This window comes from Labrus bergylta, chromosome 17 (assembly GCF_963930695.1).
Source record: "Labrus bergylta chromosome 17, fLabBer1.1, whole genome shotgun sequence".
NCBI lineage: Eukaryota > Metazoa > Chordata > Actinopteri > Labriformes > Labridae > Labrus > Labrus bergylta.
In genome coordinates, this window is record NC_089211.1 from 14,040,784 (window position 1) to 14,068,774 (window position 27,991).

Sequence of the window (27,991 nt, forward strand, 5' to 3'; positions counted from 1 at the left end):
CTCTGAGTAAAGCAAAGGATGCCAGAGTGCTTAGGCAGTGCATGGACGGATGAACGCAGGGGGACGACGGCGAAACCGCGTACACATTGTTTACGGTGCTGCTTTACACTCAGGAGTAGCTTTAAAACTTTCATACACTGCTTTTGCTGAGGTTACATGAGTGTTTCTTTATCTCGCTACAAGGAAAGTGTGATGTTTTGGCTGCATGTTGTGAAATCCCTCTCTCCACTACCTGCTTCGACACATCCTCTCAGGAGTGATGGGTTCTAAGTTGACCAGGCAGAGAAGTCTCGATTTGGAAAGCAAATTGTCAAAGAGAAGACGCCAGAGGAATGAAACCCCGGTGGAAAGCGAGAGAAGTGGCGACAGAAGAGACTTCTTGTTTACCTCCCTGATGCTCAGGTCCGACAAGCTCCCGGGGATGCTGCGGAAAACCAACCACAGCCCGTACGTCCGCCGGGTGGCCTGGATCCGGGACATCCAGCGGCTTCTCCGGGAGCAGAAGACGGAGCAGGCGGCCGAAGTGCTAAAACTCCTGAGAAAGGTGATAACTTACATTTCTATAATGCACCGAGTTGATTTAAAAGTGTTTGCTCTTACCTTAAATGTGGTCAATAAAGGACGGAACTAATTTAATTGACGCACTGAGTGGGTTGCATACGAGTTAGTTTAAATCCACCTTTAAAAGGCATATTATCGTTTATCTGCAAGTTATGAAACAATAACAAGTTTGTCTAGCTCAACTTGTGCTTAACATGATGTTGCTGAGTTTTTATTTCCACTTGTATGAGCTAGCCTAGGAGTGTTGTCTGCATCATAAAGCTAAGCACAGCTAAACAAATGATATTCCACTTTTTATGTGTCAGCAGGTGTCAGTGTGTAAGTCAATTTTTAAAAGTTAAAGGCATTTAATCCTTTACCATTTTTTTTTTAAATAAATGTTACCATTAAAGGAAGCCTTACTGTCATAAAGAGCAAATACTGAGCCTACTCTGTCGCCGTCTGCTTATAATTCGGAGGGGGAAAAGGAGAGTTTATAATGAGGTTTTAGCCTCAGTGGGTGAGAGTCTGGTCTGAATCAACCACCTGTTTTGTCTGAGAGGGAAAGAAGCCAGCAAGTTCATGATCTGAATATTCAATCAGCTCCAATAAACACAGAACACTGAGTGTATTATGTGTTGGCCTTTTTCAAAAAACGAAATAAAAAAACAAATAAAGGAAGACTTGCTCAGATGGATATTGCTTTGTAAATGAAAAGTTGTGAAAATCTTGATTAAATGCCTTAATATTTGTTTCTCACAGCTTACAAACCTACAGACTCCTGGAAACAGGTTATTTTATTCAGGTTTATAAATTGTATAACTGCACCGCAAGTCATGTCTGTTCTTCTTCTTCTTCTGCTGTTGTTCAATCGTTCCTTTTCAAAGGAGGGTTTGATAAACGATAAAAGAGAATGTGAATTTTGCAAATACAAAAGAAGAAGAAGCCATTCATAAAAACTCAGTTCTGCTGTTAAACAGATCAAATATGGCCCCATTTCACAGCATTATGCAAACACTTCATTGTCATCAGCTTCAGAGCTCTCAACTAGAAGTTAGTGAGGTTTTTTCTTTTTCATTTTACATCCGTTACATTTTCCTGTGTAGCACCTTGCTCAGCTTAATCCTCACTTTCTTAAAATGTATCCTAACTAGAGAGAGGAGGGGAAAATAACAGACTTTAGAGCTCAGCTTGAGCTTTCCTCTGCCTTCTGGTATGTGCACGGATCAAAGGAGCACAGTTTCGAAGTTCAGACAAAAGCAGTTCTGATCAAGAGGGCATCCCTGTCACGAAAACTCCCTGCCCATCTGTATACTACCATAGAATAAATTATACAGGTGTGTGGAGATTAAAGCAGAAAAACGACGCTGAGGAAAAGCTGTGGGTGTCTGCATTTAAGACGGATTTACCTCTATACCTCTATATTTCTCTGCAGAAAGCTTTATACTTCATTGTAAACATTCATATTCATATTTGTATGAAGCAGGAGGGATATGACTCATGCATAGCTTCCTTTAAGACCTCAATATGTCTGTCCAGGTTGATTAAAGTCCTCCTGCAGTCTGTGATATCTCATAAGAACGAATATTTTAAAGATCAACTTGTGCATTTGTTGGTCGTGAGCAGGGGCAGCTTTCCTCGAAGCTCAGCATTTGAACTGCTCACGAAGCATGAATACACTCTCCATCTCTTGCTGAGGTGAAGCCAGAGCACTGCTTCTGTTGTATGTTGTTGGGGTTTGAGCCAAGTGTCTGACTAACAATACTTCAGCACTTTAAACAAAAAAAAAACCTGGCAGGAGATTTCTTATTGTTGCTCTTAAGCAGTGAAGCAGCCTTCTCCTCTCAGAGACGGATGGATTTGGAGATAATCACCTTGAGATGATAGATGCGGGAACATGTCTGTTTAGAGGGAGTCATTACGACGGGAAACCAATAACACCAGCGCCCCCACACTGTATCTCCACCCCATATCTGCCTTCTGGGCCATTAAGTTAATTAGTTTGGGATCTTCTAGATATTCATTAGTAAACAAAGAATCAGCAACTGCTCGTATCAATTATGCTCCCCAACCCGAACACTAAGTAACCAATGTGCAGCCGTGGAAAAGGCACTAATTAAGGTGGTCTCTGTAGTGAATGAACTACCTTTCTGAAGTCTGAGGTCAGTTTCCTCAGCACACGTGTTATTTGCTTAATTAATTTACCTTGTATAACTTCTAGTCAGAATTCTGTGCCTTCTGACTCATAGTACCGGGCATCCAGTGTTAAATAGTAAAATAAGAAATACGAATGGGGTTAAGGTTTAAGATTCTTGTCAAGAATGCATCCTGATTCTTTAATGTAAACATATTTATACATGCTAAATATGGGGAATAATAGTAGACAAGGGCAACACGGTGATAAATCTAATGATTACCGCTGTTGCCCCACAGGAAAAGTTCCTGGTTTGAATTTCTGGCCAGACAGGGACCTTTCTCATGGAGTCGGCATGCTTTCCCCTTGCCTGTGTTCTCTTTAGGGACTCCAACTTCCTCCTACAGTTCAAAGACATGCTTATTTGACATTTATTGGCTTTATATAACCTGCCTCTTGCCCAATGACAGCTGGGATCAGCTCCAGTCCCCTGAGACCCCGTACAGGATGAGCAGTAAAGAAAATGAATAGATCATATTAGTAAAGTAGACCAAGATGTATGTAACACCAGTGCCTTCATGGCTAAAATAAATGTGGCAACTTTAGTTTCACATTTGCCTTCGTTTGTTGTGGTAGAGTTTCAAAATACATTGATGTTAATCTTGTGTCTGGTAAAAAGCAGCATTCGGCTGCTAGTTAGCTGAGCTTAGCTTAGCATGGAGGCTACAGTATGTCCCTATTTAAGGGCTGCATCCTTCAGCATTAGAAGGCCAATTACATCACTTCAATGTGGTGAAGGATGTCCCATTTTGAAGGCTCCTTTCAATGTGGCATTCAAATGTGTCCTTATTTCCTTGGCCAACGAAGGATCTATCGCATTCTTCTTGGCCAAACATATTAGCTGAATACAACAGATTCATTGTGTGCCAGCTCTTTCTTTTCCTTTTTCTAAACCTTTATTTATACTCAACATCTGACATTACAATTATGAATTGGCATAAATCTCACAATTACATCTAAAGATTAGTTGATAAGAACCAAACACAATGAAGATAAACTATAAATTAAAATAAATACAAAGCCAAAAAATGTCAGAAATCAAACAGGAATCAATATATGTATAGCTTAGTAAATCACTGAGTCTTGTCTAGTTTGAACGCATTTCAATGTTTGCTTGACGTTTGTTCATTCATTCATAAAGATTAAGAGCAGTGGTCTCATGGTCTTCATAAATGAGTTAGTTCTGGTGCAGTTTGAGGTTGCTAGGCAACAGGGTAAGGGCGGGGACAGTTGGTGACACAAACAGGAAATTCTCCGTAGACCATGCCGTCTTATTTCAGTTCGGCTTGAGCGGTCTACACAGGCTAGGAAGGCTGGGTCTTTCAAAGGATGCTAACCAACGAAATGCCAGTTTTTATGCTAGACTAAGCTAACCTGCCAATGCCTACTCTCATGTCTGTTTACCATACAGACATGAGAGCAATATTATTTTCTCTACTAACGTATTAGGAACATGTAATGGGCATATTCTCCTTGATATCTTACTATTTTAAATAAAATGAGTTTCTGGTATACTCCTTATAAACTGAGATTTGTCAAGTTTTTTTAGTCATTGTTTCGGGCATGTAGCTGCAACATTAATAAAATATAAAAATGTATGTGCTGGAGTGACAGAGCGTAATATTTAATTCAAAGACTGAACTTTGGAGAATTTGTTGATAGTCAATGACTCTTAATAAAACTTAACTTAGTCCAAATGAACATTTTAAGACAGTTATCGTAATATGTTCGGCAGTCTGCTGATGCACCAGTATGAACAAATTGCTCTTTTAAGTGCATGTTTAGTGTGAAAGACAAGACCATCATTCATATGCAATTTCACATTTGACTAAGATGACATGTTGACCTCGTCCTATTTGTCAGATATCCTTACCAAACATTTGTTGCTGCTGGCAAAGCATTCGCCTCTCAGAGATGAAACAGATTTTCAGTACTTTTTCATGTGACAACCATGAACAGCATTGGGTGATTGCTCTAAAGGTCACAACAAGTCAAGTAAAAGTAAAATAAAATAAAAAGGAGTTGGAGGGTTTGTTACCTGACAGTCCCAACATGTTTCGTACACTGAAGCAGGAAACTGTGGGACTGGATTTGTCACACTGTGAAATATGTTTAATTGGATTCTAATGAACTGCATGTGTGGGATGACATCCTGCGTTTCGGTGCACATCCGTTTATTCAGACTCTTTGTGACAAGGCGTATGTCAGATTAGATATGCAGCTTTCAAGAGGACATTTGTAGCAAGATCTGAAGGCACAAATAGGAAGACATTTCATGCTTTTCTGATCAAGATCAGTCAAACTAATCCCCTGTATCAGATCTTTAAAACACATTTTAGCTCTGAATCCCTCTTAGAGCTGCTCCAAAAAGCAGCTGCTTAAGACACATCATCATAATGAAATCATCTTCAGATTACTTTGTGCTTTCATTTATGGACACATGTGGTGCCTTCAGCTTGACTAAATGAGGTTTTACTGAAGAGGGAGCTGGTCTGGAGGATAGTCCAGCGTCAGGGAATCCCACAGAGCTCAGCTGTAATAAATCAACCCAAAAGCTGGAGGAGGAGAAAATGCTGATGGGAGTTTTCCTCTTTGCTTCCACTGTGCCCCGAAGTATTAGAGCTGTCAAGCCGTATAGAGCATGTTTTACACAGTCTCAACCTCCAGCCGGCTGTTTGAAAAGCTTTTCAGTTCAAATAAAGCTGACAGTATTTACTCTTCAGCCCCACAGCTTCTGGTTGTTCACTTTTACATGTCATAAAGTGAGCATTGCTGAAAGCAAGACGATTAAGGTCCAGTGAAACATGTTTGCTGTGTTTGTTTGTTTTTTTGATTAAGTTGCAGTATTTCAGTTGCTGGTATACCATGATGTTTGAGTGGGGGAAATCATCTTCTTACAGTTGTTTTGGATTAAGTGAGAATTGCAGCTTTATGTCTAAAAAGGCAATTTTCTTTGAAGATCTTCCCTCTTCTTCTTAACCTTTCATCTTCTCATCATTTTGTTTCATGTACGCCGTTTCTTGTCTTCCCTGCTGTTTCTTGGTTTTTTTCTTCTGTCGTGTGTTTGTGTGAGTGCTAGTATCTTCCCTTTAAAATGCGGGGGATGCTGCATGCCGCTGAGACTATTTGATGTGTCTGAAAATGTTAGTTCTCAAACTGTGTAATGACACGTCAGCACTTGAAGCATTACCTGAGGATGTAGCTTTCTACTGTGTACATCTTTGTTCATGAGTAAAAGATGATGTAGATTACATGTTGTGTCCTGCTCTGCAATCCTGAAAATTGAAGATGGAAGGCATAAACGCATTAAACTGGAATCAAAAAGTTTTTTCTCAGAGTAAGAGTTGTTTTTTTCCCTTCTTGTGATAGAAACTCCTGCGTGACAAAACACATCCAAAACCTGCAAATGAAACCTTATTCTCTTTATTAACGTTAAATAAAATTTAAAAAAGACAACTTCATTTTTAGATTGCTTCAACCTTAATCCCAACGCCCACAGATATATCTGAAAACACACATACAGTATATGCACAGATATAAATGAAACCATTTGATGTTAGCAGCCAAGTCTTAATGGCAAACCCCCAATCAGCTGCAGTGTGATAAGAGGGCAGGATGAAAGAGGGTCATGATCACAGCTATTAGAAAATGATAATCTATTTCATCTAAATAGCCATGAAATGCCTCATGAATTTTAAATCAAGCAACATCAAGATGAGTGTTTTTTCGGCAAATAATTAATGAATTGTAACTACATTTAAGTTCTGGTGAGAGGTAAACTGAGTCACTTTCCTTTCTTATCTTTTCTTTCAGGATTTGGGACTCCAGGGAACGTCCCTCAATGACATTTTGTACAAGAATGCTGCTTTTCTCAACTTGGTGGACCCCATTTCCCATGAGCTGCTGCTCAGTCTTGCACGGGACCTTCAGTGTCCAAAAAGGGTAAAAATCCAGCTTTTTCATGTCGGTTTTTAACTGTTACATTCATGAATTATGAAACAGCCGCTCTTTGTTTCGAACACAAAACACCTCACGTTAATTAACAGCACATGAACCAGAGAGACGAGCTGCAGAGCGTCCGCATTTATTAGCCCTGCTGAAGTGCATGTGTCACATTGTTGGCATGCTGTTGTAGCAGCATTGAAGTGTCAGGTTGCCTTCTTCAAACACAGCAACAAGCACTAAGAAGAATGGGAAAAGATAATTCAGTTCTTTTGACCATTAGCATATTAGATCACTACGCATTTTTGGTTCTGTGTAATGTGCTTAGCATTCGATGACATATTAACTTTGAATGCGAGAGGATCCTGTAAACTATTGCCAGATTCACCATCTGTACCAGGTTTAAAAGGGGAAAGGTTATTGACTCAGCAAATTATTTGAACATTGATCTTGTAGAAACCCTTTTTTGAAACCTCTTTTATGTTTGTACTATAGGAAATATAACCCTAGCAGAAAATTAGAGACGTTCCAGCTGGCATTGCTCTTTGTATGTTAACAAACACTCCTGTGATCATGTATGAAGTTTATTGATTTATACACGACCCCCTTAATTTAACCCATACATAAACCAAAGCATAAAAAACATGTTTGTAGTTAAAGGGGTTTATTGCACGGCCAATGATATTTACTCATCAAAGTGTACTTAAGAAAACTTTTCCTTTTTTAAAAAATGATTCAGAATTAGATTAACCATTTTTCTATCATTCATCAAAAACAACAGCAGAAACAAAGTGACAAACTTCCAACAACTTGACCTAAAATAGATCAATTTGATGTTTTGATCCAGCTATAAAGTGGATACCTACATACTCCGGATAGGTGAGGGGTGAGTTAAAAGGCTTGAGGGAGACTTTGGGTCAGGATTTGGCTCTGCAGTGGCACCCTGTGGTCTGTTCTCCCTTCTGCCCTTTTAGCTCAGTGGCCAACAGGCAGCATCTGTGCTCAAGACCCGCAGGTGTATGAGATTATCTGTCATGGCTGCTTCATGCTGAAAAGTGTGGGCAAGTTACCAGCAGGGATCAGTCTGAGGTCAACAGGGTCAGGGCCACAGACTCCGGTGCACAGAGGATTATGGGGCATCATGGGGTTGACGCCATCATTTAGAGATCTTTGAGGAATCGTACAGGTTGCAAATGGGATCTAACTGGTGAAGCTGGAGTCCAGTTGGTGCTGCGAGTGTGAGGTGTGAGGAGGGTAATCTTAGCAGGGCGGGTGTGTTGTTGTTGTTTTTGTCGTGGTAGTGTACTATTTTCATTTGAAGGCATGAATTTAAAACTTTACCCTGCACTATGGCTGAGAGAGAGGAGCTGGGGAGGAACGAGTGGTAAGAAAATGCTAATTTATAAGCCATAGCTATGTCACCAGGTAGCGCTATCTCCTTCTTTTAATGAAAAGTGACAGTGAGATTGTTTGGAATGCACATATGAGCTAGCAAACCCACAAATGAAATGTAGAGAAGGTGAGTTGAAGATAATTTGTTCCATTCACCGTTGTAGCAACTTCACACTTACAAGGTGAAGCAGGTTAGGCATACACTTCTCCATTGCCTTTTGTCTTTTTTTTTTCTTTTTTTTTTTTTAAGATGCTCTATTTCACAAAGTTAGTTTCTTTAGTCCACTAACTACTCGATTAAACAACCACCACAGGAAGTAAAATGAACAGGCTTATTTTTCAGCTAATGAATTAGCCATGAGTGAAGACTAATATGCTTTGGATAGATGACCTTTACAGAGGACCATGGCTCCTATCCGGTGCTACCACGTCATCCAAATATGATCACTTCTGACTACAGAAAACAAACTTGGTGGTGAAAACAAATGCCAAACTCAAAGATTCAAAAAGGCAGTTTACAAAGAATTGATTGACATTATGGTGCCTATGTCCATTTTTTACTGGGCCCATGTCACCACCCCAATACTTAGTCCATCAAAGTACAGTCCAGAGATATAAAGATCGACTGGAGACTCATTTTACACAAAGAGGTGTAAATAATTAAAGATTTTTGATGCTTTCAAATGTTCCTTCATGCTATTATTATTTGTGAACGCAGAAATTACAGCCCTACATTTTTAGTGAATCAATAAGAAAACCTTTTCATTTATGCATAGTATATGATTTCTGTTTGGCTTCATAATGTCAATGTAACAAAGCACTATTCCTTCGAGATTTAGATCACGATTTATCAAGAGTCAGCTCATCCACTTGTATTGTGGCATACAAATCAGATATTAGAATTCAAATTACATTGCAAACTCAGATATCAGGAGGGTAAGGACACCAGAGTGTGTCTCAGAGTGGCTGTAAAACACAGAGCCGACAGCCATTGCACTTATCTTCAGTCTGCAGTTATCTCTTTAAGGAAAAGATGAACTGCCTCAAGATAAAGTGTTCTAGTTTTCTTTCGCCGAGTCCAGCTGATAATCACCTGTAAGAAACTCTAATCTTATCGCTGTTTGCTTTGGCGAGGAAAGCCCAGGAGGACGGGAGAAAAGAGGCAGGCATGTTCTCCTGACTGGCTGGCGACCCGTGGCAGAGACCGTGTCAGACGTGATGGGGATGTAGAGAAGCAATGTGCTGAATTTAAGGCCTGGCAGCTGCTTCAGTGTCCACTACTTTCCACCAGACTGACATTTATTTATATTATATATTCAAGGACATATTGAGGGCTGAGAGATGACATGTGGTCATCACTTTCTGACAGCTCATCTATTGTATATTTAGTTTGATGCACTCAGGTTTACAGACCCATGATTAATGCTCATAGAGCTACAGTAGTGTACATTTACTTCCAGGCCACAAAGTCACATTTTCTTCATCGCAAATCAGTATGCGCCGCTGCAACACGATGCTCACTCATCCAAACGGTTGAAACAGCAGCACTGAATGTTGGAAACTATGAGGCATGTTCGCTTGGGCGCCCGAGAAAAGAAGCGACAGCAGGAATGCTTAATTGCCTTAAGGTAAATTGCCCCTGTCTTTCTTTTTTTTTTTTCCCCCTCTCTCGCCACATTGCCTCTGTCTTGTTGTCGTGTTGTACCATTAATTAGATTTGTCCTGCTCAGCACAACCCATTCCGTTTAAAGGCTTTGACGGAGGAGGAAGAGAGCAAAGAGAGGAGGGGGAGGCGAGACATGGAGCAAAGAGGCAGGCAGAAGGGAAAGTAAATTAATGTTTCTGCGGAGGAAATGTTTGAAGCTGCTGTATTCAAAGGAAAAGAAAGACTTTGTGACTGTGGGAAAATCAGTACAAGTTCGCAGGAAATAAGAAAGTGAGATCAGGCATCCAGTATTTATACATCCAACATATAATATATACAGTTCATGTGGTTTGTTTTATGACTCCACAAAAAAGGGTTAGCTAAATGTATGCAAAAAAACAGCTGTATGGTTTCACTTTGTTGTATGAACTAGATTCATTTCTCATCTTACGCCTTTCCTTCCTGTGTGTTGTGTAGGAGACTGAGTCCCTCAAGTCCACCAGCAAGATCTGCCGCCAGCTTATCTACCACCTGACCCCTCACTCTAAGTGGACGAGGCAGAGTGTGCCCAGGAGGAAGTCTCAGGCCTGGTAAGTGAGTCCTCTCAGCTGCCTGACACTCAGCCTCCGCCATAGTTAACACAAAAAGTAATTTAAGGTATCAATTCATAAAACTATAAAGAGCCTCTCTACAAATTCTGACAAAGACTTTTTCACTTTATCAAGGTGAACATTGGTGGTTTGTACTTTTTTTCTTCTTCATGTTTATTTGTATAGAGACAAGTTTGGAGCAAGTAAACCACTGCCACACACTATAGCATTTATAGCATTAGCTAATTTGCCTGTCAGTAGACGGGCCCTTAAAACACATTAAATTCAACTATAGACACAAATAAAACAGACGCAAACAAGCACAACCATAAACAGACAAAACAGTACAGGATATAAACTATCATACAATAAAACAAAGTCAAACAGGAAGAGCAATGACTACAAAACTGAAGATCATACAAGACTACAAGTCCTCTTTAAGAAGTGACTCAGTTTGAGTTTAAAATGACCCCAGTCTGGATCCAGTTTGACCTCTGCAGGTATAGCGTTCCACATGTTGATCCCCTGAACAGAAAAGGTGTTTTTTTCCAGGGGAAGATTTACAAAAATGGCACCTTACATTAGTAAGGTTGAGGGTGTTTTTCATGTAAAGATCACTCTTTTCGCTTGTTGCAGGATTTCTTACCATAATGACAGATGGTTGTTTAAACACAAGATAAGTTTTATTCCTTTTTTCTTATATTATACTTTCTATAATGACTGTAAGCTTATTTGACAAGCACCACACAGCTATATATCCCTCACTGTGTGAATGAATTACTGTGAAAAAAATCTCTGTCTTTACTTAAATTCTACCTTTAGTTGTTTCTTGGTACGTCAAGGTGTTCCTCTAAACCCTAGATGCAGTCTGAAGTCATGTATTACTGTAATCGAGGGATGTCAAATTTATTAACCAATGGCATCGTGCCTCTAATTTCACACCTGCCTCTCAGCTGCAGAAACTGATTCCCACCTGATACTATGGTGGCAAAACCCGCCTCACACCAGCTTTAACACCAACTGAGGGAGCAAAAAAAGATGTGTTTGCTGAGACTTTAACAGCCCAGACTTTTTTAACACTACAGCACAGCTTTCATGTTTACTACTGAACTGTCTCAGAGGATGATTAGGAGACAAACAAGAAACTTAGATACGGGTCATGGTTGCACAATTTAAACTGGAGCCGTCTTTTGTATTTGTCCATCCTTTTAATGCCTTGCTGCAAAGCCAATTGCCCTTTAGGGACAAATAAAGTTGGGTTGAGTTGAACTTGGACAACTATCATCAAACTGCAGGCCACCAGAGGTCAGCCAGACAGACATTGATTGCTGCTGCAGTTTAAAAAATTAAAAAGATTTAAACTCAATGAAAGTAACAGGTGCATTTGTGGAGATGTAATGAAAGAAAAAAAAAACCTCTCTAATCATGATGATGAGGCTCCCTCTCCCCAAGCAATTAACCCAGATTGAAAGATTTTTTTGACAGCTGGAGTGAACGTCCCGCCCCAGTCTCCTGGTTGCAATATTTTTGAAACAACACTCAACAGAACAACAAGGCAGAATCTCCCAGTGTGCTCATTAGCAAGCTTCAGTCTCTCCCACAGCCTCTGCTGCAAGCATCCAGACACCAGCCCCTACTGTTTCTTTTCCCTGTGAATATAAAGCTTACTAAAACGAGCAGAAATGGATGTTTTTGATGCATTCAAACACAGTTTACATGGTATCAAACGCTTTTCTGTTATCGATCTTTTCCTTTTAGCTCAACTCTCTCAGTCTGTCTCCTCCTCCCTCACCTTTCTGCTTTGCTAATCCTTTTTTTTTTCTCCCAACTCCTCCATTTCTCCTGTTTTAAATTCTCTTCGATGCATTGATTTTCTTCCTCCCCTTCGTTTCCTGTGGGATTTTTTTCTCTCTCCGTCTTGTGAGAGTCCATTTTGTTCAACAGTTGCCACACAGAGCGGCTTTGCAGTTTGAGCCGAGGCTCTTGGGGAAACACTCTGTCAGACGGAGAGAAATAAAAACCGGGGGAGGCGGAATCACTGCAAGGTTGCCGATAAGAACCATGTGTTTCCCTCTTTTTCATCCTGCCTTGCTTTGTATCGATCGTGAATTTGATCTCTTCATGTTTAGGAAAGAAAAATGCATATATATATATATATATATATATATGTGTATGTATGTGTGTGTGTGTACAGTATATAAATACTGCATCCTATATTGCATTCTTGGATTTCCATTTTCTCCAAGTAATAGTGAAAAGATAATTTGATCATTCGAGGAGTGTATTGCAGTCTGCTCTCCAATCATGTCTGATTGAATTATTTGAATGAAATATATGCAACTGGTTGCAAATCATTCTGCAAAAACACATAAGTCATGATTTAAGTTTTTATTACTCAAGCCTGCTCTGCTTTTATAACACTGCAACATCGAAGTGACTGTGTTGTTGTGAATATTCTGTCAAAACAATATCATTTAGGTCTCTGCAGCTGCTTGTGCCAGCTTTCAGAGAAGTACTGTTTTGCCCCAGTGGAGGTTTTAATTTTATTGTAATTGGTATTGAATTTCAGATTGATTAAGCTCATATTTTTTATTACACATTAAATTGCCCTTGCAGCACATTTTGAAGAGATTGTATTCCAATTGCGAGTGCTATTTTATTACCTGTCATTACTGCAGTGAAATTATTGATACTTGGCTTTTACAACAGATATCACAGACGTCCTCAGTGCATTTCAAGAAATGAATTTGGTTCAAGAAGACGACAGAATTCTCGTGTTAAGCTTTGGAGAGTAAAATCACTCCAAGTATAGAAGAAAATCTGTGCATCTGGCAATTTTCGTTGTATTTGACTCAGCATAGAACACAGCGTTCAGCAGAACCACTGACAGGATTAAGTGTTAATGTTCAGTCGTGCAGGTCGTGCAGACTGAGGACGGGGGTGAAAGAAATTGTGGGTATGACAGCTGTTTGGGCAGGTGTAATCAGCGGTGGGTGAGCTTTAAAAGTCTGTGTGAGTCTTCATATTTGACCCAGACCTCATGCAGAAGTGACTTTATTCCTACAGCTCAAACTACAGGAATTCCAAAAGTTATTTCACTTTAATTGATCTTCATATGTAACTTAGCAACACACAATAACATATCTGGTGACATTTAAAGTACCAATATGTAAGATATCATAAAATGACCTCACTATATCATGCTATGTATTTGCTGGCTTCTCTGACGACAATGCAGCAGCCAGTATGTCCTCCTCCTAAGTTTCGATTCCGGTGTGGAATGGTTTTGTTTTCGTTTTGAGAGGGTAGTCAGCTTTCAGGCAACCCCACGTGGCTGTGGTGGACGCCTCTCGGTTTTGCCATGCAAACGTCAAACGAACCGGTGCTACAGAGATGGAAGCAAGCAGGTGAACTGGCTCAGATATAACTGATCTTACCCGACCTAAAAAGCTCAGCATATTTCTAATAGGATCCACAAGCAGAAAAGTGGTAAAAGTAAAACTATGATAAAATATTGGAGATTGCTTTTGAAAACGGAGAGAAGTAAGAATGCAGCGTCAGTGTCGGCCACATAATAACCTTCATGCACATCGACTCCACGGAGGAGGGGGAGGAGGGAGACTGCTCTTTTCAATGTTTAAAAATTTGGACTTCAGTACCCGTTTTAAACACGACGTGTCAGGGTTACATTTTGCTCCTTTTAACATCATGAACATGTTGAAAAAGCCACAAACATCATATTTGATATAGCAAAGGTCAAACTTGATGAAAAATAAACCCTGCTCGATATTTCAACAAGAATTTCGACATGCCTCATCCTCTTCAATATGCAAACAAGGATACGACAGGAAGATTTCATTTAAGCTTCAAAGCCCCAATTAGGGACCAACCTTCAGAATCCTTTTTTTTTCAAAATTTTCACTGATTCTGATTAACTCCAACTTGTATTTCCATCACATGTCTCCTAAAAGCCTGTCTCAACATTACTAATATGCTGATCTCCTTTTAATCAGCATGACCCCTCCTCAGATTGCTAGACATTCATACATTTCAAATGTGCTCGTCCCCAGCCACAAACAGCATCAGATGACCTACCGTCTCTCTGTAAGCTAGAAAGCGTCACGTTGAAGTGTCTGCAGCCAGATCCTCAGACTACTTTGAGCTTTAATTAAAACCTACCTTTCTTTGTATGCGTCTTCACCTTTTCTCTGAAGAGTTACCCCTTTCAACCTTAGACTACATAAAAGAAGTGGATGTACAGTATAGCTTACATGACTTCAGTTACTGACTACCGTTTTAAAGCTTCTAGTTTGGCATTTCAGCTGTTGCAATCTTGTTTTTAGGAGCCATACAAGACCACATTTGGACTTGAGGAAGATAGGGGTTGTAATACCTTAATCCTGATTGAGAGGTCTCAGTAGAAGTGTCTTTCAAATCTTGAGTCAGCCTCACTTGAAAGCATTGGATGTTTTATCATCTTCACTTTTGTTGAAAGAGACTGTGCTTTTGAGGTTGTATGTCCTAAACTTCGGATCGGTCCTGCACTAGAACTGAGTACTGTGGACACTGTTGACATTTTTAAAAAGCATTTCAAGACCTATTTGTTAAATGTCTGCTTTAATGTAATTCTCTATTTTTGATGTGTCTCTGATTTGCCTTTTAAACTTTTATTGTGGAAATCTGTTTTTAAAAGGTGCTGGAAAATTAATTTGACTTACTTTACTTAAATTGGACCATACATGGGGAAATGTTTGCCAATGCTTTTCTTATTAGCTCTACTTTACAGACATGGTTGCCAAATTTACTTTCAACTCAAAGATGCCAGAACATCTATTTTCATCGAGGTTTTCATCCTTCCTCATTATTTTAAAGGAATCTGTTTAGATTGCTTATTTAACAAATTAAAACCTATTTCCCGCTGAGTTCTCAGAGTTATCATATCAACCCCAATGAGTCCTCATCCTCAAATATTCTCCAACGTTGATTCATTCTCTGCTGCCACAGAAATCCTGGAGGAAGCAGAGAAACACCCACTTGTGACCTGCTTTTTTATACTCAGTGTGTCTGCTTAGAAAAAGTCTCTCCAACATCAGCAGGATAAGGACCTGTCTTTGCTTATAAACTTCAAGAAAAAAACAAATTTCCTCTAGTGGCATCATCCTCTCACTTCTGAATCATACCTTGTGAAGTATTAGCCAGCTAAAAGCCATCTGGAAATCCTGGCTTTGACTATATTTCTTCATGGAGTGAAAGTTTTTTTGGACATCTGTGAAGTGGGGGATGCTTATGACCATTTTCTCCTCTTCAACGATGACATTTCTAGTCCAGACTCCTTTGCGGCTTTTCACCGGCTAATCACCAAAGAATTGCTCACTTGAAATCTCTCTGCGTTTTCTCTCCTGCTCTGCTCAGACTCATTTGCTCTCATTTTTTAAAGAAATCCCTCCTAGCTCTCCTCCTCACTGTTATTTTGAGCCCTTCTCTTTGACTTGATCCTTTCAGGGCCACAGCAATATTGTCAAAGCTCTACATATTCAACCTTTGCAGTCCGAACTATTGAGTGTGTCTGTGACCTAATTAAAGAATATTCTACTGTCCAATCACACCTGGGCATATCTAAAATAATTAATCTAAAATTAATCTTAAAATCACTTTTCATATAATTGAATGGCCATTTTTCTACAACAAGCTGCAAGCCCTTTTGGCATGTAATTGTGACTATATTTATATTCTTTTGCTTTTTCTAGGAGGAGGAATAGATGACTACAAAATCATTCTAAAACGAAATGCAGGTTTTTAATGGGAGCAAATGAAAGCGTTGCACCTTTTTGGGAGAGGTTTTTTCATCGAAAGTCAAGTTAAAAAAAAAAGTAAAACTGAAAAAATCCTGAGGTTTTTAGGATTCTGAACTTGCACAACAAACCAGCAACATTTCATATAAATAGCCGTGAGCAACAAGAAATAAATGATGAAGCTGTTGTCTCAAGTGGCCTACATACTGTATGAACAAGAGACAAAGAATATGCTTTTATGTGGAAGAGTTTTGTTTGTGTCTTTAGCTCTGTAGACGGCAGGGTCTGCCTTTCTGGTGCATGGTCTGAAATATCGCAAAACAATTTAATGATGCATTTCTGAGAAACTTTGTACTGATATTCATGGCTAGTATCTTTGTTGTCCTTGACATTTTCTCTACCTTAAGGTTAAAATGTATGGTTACAGTATATGTTAAATGACTCAATGATATTAAAATGGCAAACCATGACATTTTGCACTGATAAGGCCTGCGCAGTGGTGCTGCGGTTAGTGCTGTCGCCTCGCAGCAATAAGTTTCCTGGTTCAAGTCTGTGTCTGACAGGACCCTTTCTGTGTGGAGTTTGCATGTTCTCTGAGTACATGTGAGGGTCCACCTGAGTACTCAGGCTACAAAACATTCATATATTGAAAATTTACCAATTGTTTGTTTGACAAACTTTGAGTGATATTTTTATTTCCATTCATGGTCTCATACTGGATCCAGGGTTTTTTACCATGTAGTAAAAGCTTATGTTTTTCCCTGCAGCTCAGGATAATAATAATAATAAAAATAATAATACGATCTCACCTCTTCTCCAATCAGACCTACTCTTTGTCACATAGCTGGAAAAATGAACGACAGAGTTCTTCTTTACTACATTTACTGCATTTGTAGCTCGTGTACACTGACCCATGTGTCATCTGACTTAAAGTGTATGACCCATTTCTGCAGCCCAGTCACCCCCTGAGGTGTGCACTTGAAGGCCAATCAGGCTCTGACTCAGCAGGGTTGACCTCTAGGTAACTCACAAGGTTGACTACTGAAGAGAGGTTAAAAAACAGACAAAAATGGAAAAGAATATGAGAAAAGTATACATTTGTGTCGTAGACAAACACATACAAACACAGATGTCTGGTTTTTGAAAAGGTTTTTCTTTCTCTGGTCATTACTCCATTCAGACATGGAGTATTCCACTTGACTGCACCGTGCACTCAATCTACTTCTATTTGACCTCCACTTTTAATAGAGACTTAAAGATCTAGACACCATCCTGGTCTATGAATAATTGAGGACTTCCCACAGTACAGACCGAGATGCTGGTGGATGAAGTAGAGAAGGAAGAGATGCTCAGTGTCCATCATTTCAACCTTACGGGACCTAGCTTTAATGAAATAATCACAACCATTAAACTTGTTGATCAAAGCGACACATGTTAATTATTAACAGCAATTTAAAACTTGTGTTACGCTGCTTTAAATTACTGCATTTCAGGGCTTCCTTGTGTCTTCTCCAGGGATTAAACCACTGTTAACCTCTCACTGATTGGATTTTAACTGTAAATCTGAGATAAGGCTGCTGCTGCTCCGGGGTAATAACAGAAACAAGAATTGTTGTGCTTTTGATAATCTGTGGGTCTTGTTGCTTTGAGCCTGATACAGATCACTCCCCACAATCAAGCCCCTCGGTGTGTGTATGAAGCCCTGCATTTTAATGCTGATTTCATAACTGTGCCTTGACACAGTGTGGCACACTCAGGCTCACTCCTCCATGATATACACAGTTATATAATGCAAACTGTTTTCTATGTGTTCTGTCGCGGAATTCTCCTATAAGCGTCTAGTTTGTCACATCGAATCAAATGGTGGGTGAATTTATAGCTCACCCGAGGAGTACATTTTGCATTTTACACGCTGCATAGTTGCATTATAGAACATTCTGTACTGAGAGGTTTCATAACCATTGGCACAACGGCAACAAATATGCTTTTATCTTTTGTCACAAGCCATGTATTATTATGTCACATCTATAGTGGGCTGTTTGTGTTATGTTTATGTAAACAGAGATAAGCAGAGTAGTAAAGTGAGATCATCTTATTCTCAGGAGAAAGTAGATCATATTTTCCGTCTTTTATATTTCTCTTAGTACACTTTTACACATTTGTAATGTTGTTTTTTTTGTGTTGAGGAAAAAGTGTAATTTCCTTGACATCTTTTCTCAACATTCATGTCTTAATAACCCATGAGAATTTTTTGATGGAGTAGCTTACAGCTAAAAAAAGATTTATTACACTCACTTGAGTCCTTTTCTGTCCTACTCAGAGCTCATTAAAACTCCACCTTCACATCTGTAGCCACTCCAGACAAATGACAAAACGTGTGTGACACCTTCAAGGAATTAGCTGTTAGTAAATTAAAACATCCTTTTAATATTTTCACTTTTTTTCTGAAAAATAACTTTTTTCTTTTCGAAGGGCAAATGTGTTGTTAATAGCTTCTGTTTCACTCTGTGTTGACATCATTACTACTTTCCCCAAAACTTGAAAATCAAAGTCTCTTAGAACCAAGTGACAGATCTGCAATGTCAGAACATAGCACAGCCTGAAGCAGCTCCATTTCCAACATATAACGAAGGAAACCTTAATCAGCCCTGCTGCTAAATGCTTCACTGAAATTTAATCCAAATTAGCTTCAAGGCTATTTTTTCCTTCCCAGAAAAAGTGCTATTATCCTCGAGAAACTGGAGGACACCGGATGGTGTATGAAATCCCCACTTTCAGATTTGCCAGTACATATCCTACTTAACCGTAGTATTATTGTGACAGCTGCATAGATGAGGCTAATTTAACTACATTTTCAGCTTAGAGTGACTGTAAATGATTCTCATTTACACAGGCCAAAATGTCCCAAGGCTCTTGAGTCACATTTTTGATACTAAAACTGAGTTAAACAAACTGTTTTGGGAAATGTTCAGTAGTGTAGCCTGCAGTCACAGGCCTGAAGGCACACTCAGATAAAAGAGAAAAACGCAGAAATAAAGAGAGTAGCAGTTCTTTACAAGCTGCTTACTTCTCAAGGATGAATTTGTACAGGAGACCCTCATAGGCTCTCCCACGGCTGAGCAAGACGACTGCTCATGTTTTATACACATGCCTACAGGCAAGCTATTTCAGATCGACCCAAGGAATAAACAGGTCAGGACCAAAGTGTTGATGAAGCAGACATTAATCTGACCAATCTCAAGAGTCTGTGGAGCAGCTTCCACATCCAATGTTTCTCAAGTGCTTTTATTTCATTCCCCTGCAAGGAGTGGAATGTCTCTCTGTCTCTGCATGCTCAGCAGGAAGTAAATTGGAATTTGTGTTACAGATTTTATTCTCCCAAGGGAGATGCTATTTGATTTATATCAGATCTTAGGTAATGAATACAAAGCATACATTATTTGTACAAAAAAAATTGGATAAATTATCGAGCTAACAAGCTTCCTTTAAGAAAAGCTTCTTAAACAACATCTTAGAAACAAAGATGTCACACCACCTCAGTTTAAGCCTATTTGCATCTTCAAGTCCATTATAAAAAAATTTTAAGGCTTTACTCATTACTTTTAAAGCAGTTCAGGATCTGGCTCAATACCCGCACCTCCCTAAAGTCCAGCAAACAAAGGTCTCCAAATCTACAACAAAAAAAGAGAAGGCTGGGGCGCACTGGTGGCGCAATGGTTAGGGCGCGCGTCCCATGTGTTGAGACTCTCATCTCAAGCAGCACGCCCGGGTTCACTTCCACCCGTGACCCCCCTCCACATGTCATTCCCCCCTCTCTCTCCCTCGTTTCCGACTCTATCCACTGTGCTATCTCTGTATTAAAGGCACGAAAAAGCCCAAAAAATTAATCTTTGGAAAAAAAAGAGAAGTCTGCTTTTGCTGTTGGGCATTAAACATGCCTTTGTGTACACTTTAGTGTCTGTCTTAAAATAACCATTTTAGGAACTTGTATGCTCTTTTTTCATCACGCATTAAACTTTTTTTTTTCTTTTTACAGTTCTACTTATTTGACATTTTTTGTTGTTTCTGTTCTTTTTGTTAAGTTTCTTTTTTTCTTCTTTTAAAGGTTTATATACAAATAAAGGGTAAACCTTTGATTACTGTTTCCATCTCAATGATTCTATACAGTACATCCCCAGAAAAGATTACAGCCTCTCTATTTGAGGTCAAGGACGATCCATTGATTTCTGTAATCACTCGTTTTCTGAAACATGTCTGGGACTACTCAGTGTCAGGAAAGTCTCCAGTGAATCTGGTTTCTCTTAATGTTACACAAGTTAAGTGCTTATCATTAGAATTAGTCTGCAGTTTCTCAATTTCCCTGCTTAGCTAATCGGTTTCCCCTTCAATGACACCAAACACTCCCTCAACACTTAATCTGAAGAGAGATGGAAGGCTGGAGTGGTAAACGTTTTCAAAAGAGTTGAAAGGGTCAAGCCAACATGTTCATTGTCATACATTAAAACATACTGGCATTTTCAAAGAGAGAATGGCACAACTCTTCTATATTCTGCCACCAGGGTGAGAGTTAAAAGCAAATTGCAGAAGAAACTTGTAATCTGTCCACCCACACAGATTACATGTTCCCCTTCATTTACTCTCATGAATCAGTAATTCATCAAGAGACAGAGGGAGTGTTTGGGTTATTCTTCCCCCTCACATTATTTAATGTTGTATTTAATAATGGATGGTGGTCAGTATTATCAGAGTTGGTTAAGTAAATATACTTAACTGTTTGACCTCTCTTTTTGCCTGCACATTCCTTCTTTAAGCACTGTTCTATGGTTTCAGAGACTTTACTGGAGCTACTTGGGTGCAGTTGAGACACACTTCATATATAGTTGGCTTATTGTAACTAAAGTCAATATTTAAATGTATGAATCACAGATTTATAAAGAGTATTGAATGTTTGATAATCTGTCTAATCGTTTTTTATTTGCACTCACAAGTTTAAATGAAGATTTACTACTTCCAATTCTCATGTCTATTTGGAAAAGATTAATCTAGCGACAGCAGTTATTTTGGTTATCAAAGCATAAACACTGAAACAGGTAAAACTGTTTGCTTGACTTTATTCAAAGGGGGAAAAGTCACTGCTCCAAAGCACATATTAATCCCCTATAAAGCCACAATGAGTCTTCTTTTAAATACCATTAAATAGTTTTGTATGAACCAAACAAACGCAATGTCACAGGATAAAAAGTAAGGGCCAGAGGTGCTGTTGGTTAGAGTTTGATGCCTTTGGACATATATGTAGGTGAACCGCTAGTTACCAAGAAAATCAGAATAGAGAAAATGATGTCAAAGAAATAATTGAAGTAGGATCTTTTACATAGTTATCAGCTGGCACAATAAGAATCAAAGAGAAATCATAAATCTCTGGTACGGGGCTCAAGGGAAATGTTCCAGTTTCCATTTCCTATTTGAATCAGAGAATATTAGTGAGAAAGTTCTTCAAGAACATCAAGCTGATTGCAATTCTTGATAAATATACAGATAAATAGAGTTGCATGTCATCAGCAAACTGGATAGTTATCATTTCACAACATACATACAGAAGCAGATAGCCAGGAAATGGAAAGGGACCTAGAAAAAAGCCAAGTGGTAAACAAGCTGTTTAAAAAGTTGGAAACAAACTACTTGTGAGGAGAGTCTTTAAGTTTTGTAAAGTCTCTTAGACAACAAATTAAGTTATCATGATATATAGCTCAGCCTCAGAAAAACCATTTCAGCCCAGACCAACAGACCTGCAAGTATGAGCTACAAAGATCACGTGTGCAGTTAGAATATAGTTAATAACCTTGTCTAAGATTTTTAACAAATCTTAAAGTTTTGGATTGATCTTTACATCGTCCCATAGTACACTAGTTGCCATAGGTTAAATATTGGGGGGAAATAAAATGTCAGTTATTATCTGAAATTTAAAATGTATAGTGTATATTTTCGCTCTGCTGTGGAAAGAGAAGGCTGTACCAGATTTGTCGGGGGTGCATTATTATGGTAGGTTCTGGTCAGCTGATGCTCGGAATAAGCCTCTGCATCAACACTGGCAGCCTGCAAGATACATCAGGAAACTGTATGTTTGTTCTTCAGTCTCACCTCTGTCCCTTACAGTTTGCAGTGAACAGCGCTTCAATCACTGGTTATTCAGCAGTGTACATCTCTAAACACAGATTCTGCAACTTATGATTAAAAGACACAATCGCTGGTTTTGTTGTGACCTTTTCTGCAAGCTGGGTCTCTCTACCTGCACTCCATTTACACATCACACACCCCAGATGTTTGGTTCCCACCTCTGGGGTTTACATAACTATAGAACAGCAAGGACCCTTGTACAGTGTGTAAAAGTTAACAACATCCCTGAGGAAAGACAGGCTATGAAAAGCAATTAGACAGTCTGCCTCAACCCACATTTAGCAGCCAATAGTTTGACACAAGAGAGTCAGCTCTTATTAGATTCCTGCACTGTTGTATCAGTTGCTCCTGAGGATGTCAATAAATGGATTTCCCTCAGTTCTTTGCTCTTAAATGAGTCCCAATGCAGGGCATGCTGTTGTTTCTCTTGCTCTCATGTTTATGCGGGTAGACTGTCCTTTGAAGTTGTTTGTGTCTGAGATGGTCCAAGAGGATATGCACCACTGCCTACGAGCATGGCAGCCACATCAAGAGAGACCAGATGAGACATTTTGTGTTATTTTTAATGTTATCATTTGATGGACTATAGTGAACACTGAGGCTTCAGTAATGTTAGCTGTGCCCCCAGCCATGCAACCTGTGGGTGGAACTGCTCCCACGGTGCCAGGAGGCAGCAGAGAAGGAAGAAAGAAGTTGTCATCGACTCTGTCTCATTAAAGGCAAATTAAAGCCCACCCTTATGCTGCGCTTAGCTGCATTATATAGAATAGCTCTTCCAACTAAAACAACCACAACACACGAGAAGGAAAGTCCTCCTATAAATAAGTCCAAGAGAACCAAAGTCGATGCTCATAATCAGTTTCATTATAGTTAAGTGCAGAAGCTGCTCAGAGGACCAGTAAACCTTCTGAAGCCGAGTGGTGGAGTGTGCAAAAACAATGCAGAAGCAGACAGACTTCAATGGCATTTTTAGAAGCTACTGGTAAAAGGCAAAAATAATACAATAATAAGGCAATGAAATAATTATTCCAAGGCTATTTGCAGCTCATTTTTACAGGTTGCATTTAAACCAATCATTGTTTCTTTTCTTCTAACAGCCTTTGTTTGGATATTTTTATGTGTTTCAGGGTCAAAAAGCAAAGTAATATGTGGAAAATTTGGTGCAGGTGCTTCTGCAGATCAAATTCAGAACAAGAGAGAGGATAACAGTCATAATAAAAAAATTAAGAGGCCAGGAAATAAAGAGAGCAGAATCGGGAGAAAAGGCAAAGAACAAAGAGAGCTGTTCCAGGAATCAATAATATTTCGAATCACATCTCTGTGGTGCGACAGATCTTTTTCTTTCCCCTAACAGGCAGAAAGGTTGATAGATGTAAAACGTGCAGCCTGCCGATTTATAAAGCTCCGAGACCGAGCAGAGAGCGAGGCATGGATAATCCTCATTGTGCCTGAGGAAGCAGAGGGACGAGCAAAGGCAAACAGGACTAAGACAAAGAGAGGATAAACTTAAGGCCACTTAACCATAACATTTTTCTACTGTTTGTCGGATTTTTTAAACAAAGTCTCCCACTCTTCCACCTCATTGTCATTTGTTTGGCAGATTCCTCCCGATGACTTTCTCCAAGTCTGAATGTTGCTACAAAGAAAGGATTTCTAATGCACTGCAGCAGGCTTCTTCTTATTCACCATTGCTGCCATCACATACATGGAGCTTACTTAAAGCTCTCCAATGCATATTTAACAAAGCTGGTACGAAGGGAACATTTTGTTTCAGAGTGCTCAGTGCGATCCCAGGCAGCTAGGGATACAATGATCCAATCTGACACCTGTGAAAGCAACAGTAGTATTTTTCCTTGAAATGGACTCCTCTCACACCTTGTCTGAAGTCATTTGGGCTGAAAGAAACGACCACTAGCCTCTATCACTCTTGGTCTTAGCTCAGTTTTGTCCCACTGTGTGATTGTCCATGCATCAACTGTGCTTTTGTCCCCCTGCCTTTTCAAAATGATTTCAAATAAATTCATATACAGAGCTCTGAAAAAATATAAAGGAAAGTTTGATCATTTTTAACATAACCTATTTACTTCTACTGTGGTTGGCATACATTATAACTCTTGTGTTTACAAAACATTTAAAGCTACAGCCAGCAAAATGCTAACCTAGCTTACCATTAGTAATGATAGCAGTGAAAACAACTAACCACACTATTAGAAGTACAAAAGAATTCAGCTACCAGCACTGCTAGAATTTGCTAATTTGAAATATTGTAATTTGTCACCTGTGGAGGTTCTTGATTTTGAAAATGCTCGCTGTTTCGCCTTGTTTTTTTTACTTTTTGGTAAGCTAAGCTCATTTACAGCTGGGGGTAGTTTTATTGTACTGACATGATAGAGGTTTCAATAACCCTATCAGCTGTGAAATCATTTTTCCGAACACAAAGTCACCCCCATAAAGTGAAGCTTTTAAGCTAGTTGTTGGACTTTGACCCAGTTGGCTAAATTAAGTTAGCTGGCTACTGGTGGTAGCTTCATACTTTAAGGGGAGCTCCAACAGAAATATTTAACTAAAATGTGCTGTAGGTCTCAGATAAAACGTCCACAATGTAAGGGGACAACAGCTATATAAAGCTTTTAGGGAGCTTTCTGATTAAATGTTTGGCCCTTGAGATTGCAAATTTCAATAGTGAACTATTCATATGTCACTCACAAAACTTCAGACACAGTGACCTTTTTTTAAACCCAGTAAAAAGATGTATGTCTCTTCTCAATCCCTGCTTTCATAATGACATATGAATGACACCCCAGCCTGTTGAAAGGTGACATATCTGGCAAAAAAACAGAAGGTGAATTTACTTTTTTACCTTCTCCTGTCTGATTAAGTCATTAATATATTTGTTTAATTTCTTTGAAGGTTGTCTGTACTGAGGCAGTTGGACGTGACGCCCCAAACCTGCAAACAGCTGGTGCTTTTTAGTGTTTGACAGTGGCTGAGCGAATTTGTTACTTGAGGGACTGAGACTGAGTCACATTTAAATGCAAATGTTCTACTTTACATTATTGATTACTACACACTCCATTGGTGGATGCTGTTTCTTTTTGTTGCATACTTTGCAGTTCTCCTGTATAAGTGGTACTGTGTGGAGTCCCATAACAGAGGCTTTTTAATCAATAACCTCAGCATCAGTAAGTAAAGATCGTTTGTCTTAACAACCTGTTTGAAAACGACACGCCACTGCTGAAGAAAGACCAAATATTTCAAACTGTCTGCTACTAATGCCTTTTTTTGGCAAGATTCATCTTGTTAACAACGCTTGTGTGTTTTGTTTTTGATCTTTTTCAAATAGTCTGAAGACCACCCTGAAGAAGAAACTGTCCGGTGATGTGGTGAACCTCTCAGGCATACCGCTGTCTGGCCGAGACGTCCATCGCGTGGCTTTCTACCTGCAGAGCAGCAGTGACGCAGTGTCGGCTGTTGACCTGAGCTTCACCGAGCTGCAGGACGAAAGCTTAAGGCTGCTGCTGCCTTCGCTCGGCTGCCTGCCCAAACTGTCCATACTGGCCCTCAATGGAAACCGTCTGACCATGGCCATCCTGAAAGACCTGACAGATGCTGTGAAGGATCCTAAGAGGTTCCCAAAACTGGCCTGGGTTGACCTGGGTAACAATGTGGATATCTTTACTGTGCCGCAGCCGCTGCTTGTGGCCCTGCGACGTCGTTTCGGTTTACGCAGCAGCCTCCCAACCATTTATGAGTACAGAGAGGCTCAGGCAATGAGTGGCTCCACACCAAACATGGAGACCTCTGTGGAGGAGCCCAGTCTCTGTGAGGAAGGCGATGGAGATGAGGATGATCGAGAGGAGGAGGACAGACTGGAGCTTCGATCCTGGGGCTTCAGAGAAGAAAACATATCAAAAAGTGTATCATTGCACTTCTGTGGGAGGTGATTGCGTCAGTGCTGCTTTTTTTTTTTTTTTAGACTGAGTGCCCCTTATATCCCTCAGAATCACCTCAACCCTGAGTCGGACCTCCTCTGTTGGCAGATGTTATTGTGGCAGAAGCTAACAGTGACCCACATGTTTGTGTAAATAATGTGTCTGCCTGGATGCTCTACAGTGTGAGGCAGGCACTAAGACCTCATTTACATGATTCAACATTTCATTGTTCCAGGAGCTGTTGAACCAAACATTTATGCTGTTTTCAGAGTATCGAGTTTCTAAAACATTGTGCTCTTGCAGGTTCAAACTTCTAGATTTTTCCAATGTCCACTGGAGGTGCCAGGGGTTAAGTGCCTTGCAAAAGGGCATCTCAATAGTAGTGCATGAGAAAAGGGGGCGAGTTGCTGATTCCCCTAGCATATTTACCCAACTGAATCTGTCTCTCTGACAACTTCAGCCCTGCTGCAACATTTCTATGAAAAGTAGGAATAAGTCCAAGAAGCTTCATATCCTACTTCAAATTAAGATTTATTTTAACTAGTCCAATATTTTGGCCATAATATATTTTTTGAGTCATAAATTCTGCTTCCAACATATTTCTGTCATTACACAGGATTTATTAACCCCCATTCTGAAATAATTGCTGAGTGGTGATATGTAATAAAGCATATTGAATCCATTATTTTTTGGTTCTTCACACAGAATCAAAAATGACACACACAGTTGGGGTGTGAGCTGGCGATGAACTGATTCCTGCTGCTATCAGGCCTCGTTAGGTCCCTTCAGGCTCAGATGCTGAGCGGAGAGGATCTTTTTATTTCTCAGTAAATAGGACTAGCCCCAGATAATTTGTCCAGTCTGGGTTTATGAGTGATAATAATGAATCAGACCACACGCAATGTGAAAGATGCTCAAAATGTTTTTAAGGCAAACACAGAATTGACAACAAATCTAAAACCAGCTCTGTGTGCACATACATCTGTGTTGTGGCATGGAAATCATGCAGCAGTTTATTTTTGTCTCTTCTTAAATGTGAAGTTATTGTTTTTGTAAAAAAAAAAAAAATAATTAAATGGGCATGACTGTTAATTGAAGAAATAACATCAGATCCCGCCGTAAGAGAGCATGATTACATGTGGTTTATTATGACTACTTATATAAGAATATTCTGGGGGGTATTTGATAAAACTTGCCGCATGTGAACGCAACATTTCATCCTGCTTACAGATGTTAATGTGATTTCCATGCTATTTTTCAGGATAGTCTGTTTATGTCTACAGGGATGTTAATTAACAGGATGCTTGTCTGTGTGTGTCAGTTTGTTTGTGTGTGTGTGTGTGTGTGTGTCCGTTTGTTTGTGTGTGTGTGTGTGTGTGTGTGTATGTGTGTATGGGTGCATACTTACAGTGTGTGTCTGTGTGCATGAGAGTGTTGTGGACATGAAGAGTAAATTTCTACCTTTGATTGTAGAAATTAAATGTTTACTTATTTGCACTTTAAGGACGACTTCCTCGCTGACTGTGGAAGCTGTTGTTTTATGGGTCGCTGTTGACAGAAAAAAAACTTCTCTCTGTGAAAATGTTTTAGCTGAACTGTTTGATTTCATAGATCAACCATCAACTTTTGTACAAATCACTGTCAGGATCAACACATTTGTACATTTCCTTGAATTTGACTTTGCCTCATTAAATCAACATCCTTCCCTTAAAGTAAAAGTGTATGTGCCTGGTGTTGCTTCCAATATAAACATGATTTGAAAAAAACTTGCCTTTTGTGGAGTTTTTGTT

The 27,991-nt window shown here is 39.5% G+C and overlaps 1 protein-coding gene across 1 annotated transcript; it reads left to right on the plus strand.

The window, feature by feature from the left end:
• On the plus strand, positions 1-27,978 carry lrrc75bb (leucine rich repeat containing 75Bb). Its single transcript, XM_020629777.3, has 4 exons — positions 1-544; positions 6,548-6,676; positions 10,191-10,303; positions 25,613-27,978. Exons 1-4 carry the CDS (start codon positions 260-262, stop codon positions 26,211-26,213), a joined length of 1,128 nt encoding a protein of 375 aa, XP_020485433.1. The 5' UTR covers positions 1-259; the 3' UTR covers positions 26,214-27,978.
• The last annotated feature ends 13 nt before the right edge of the window (positions 27,979-27,991 follow it).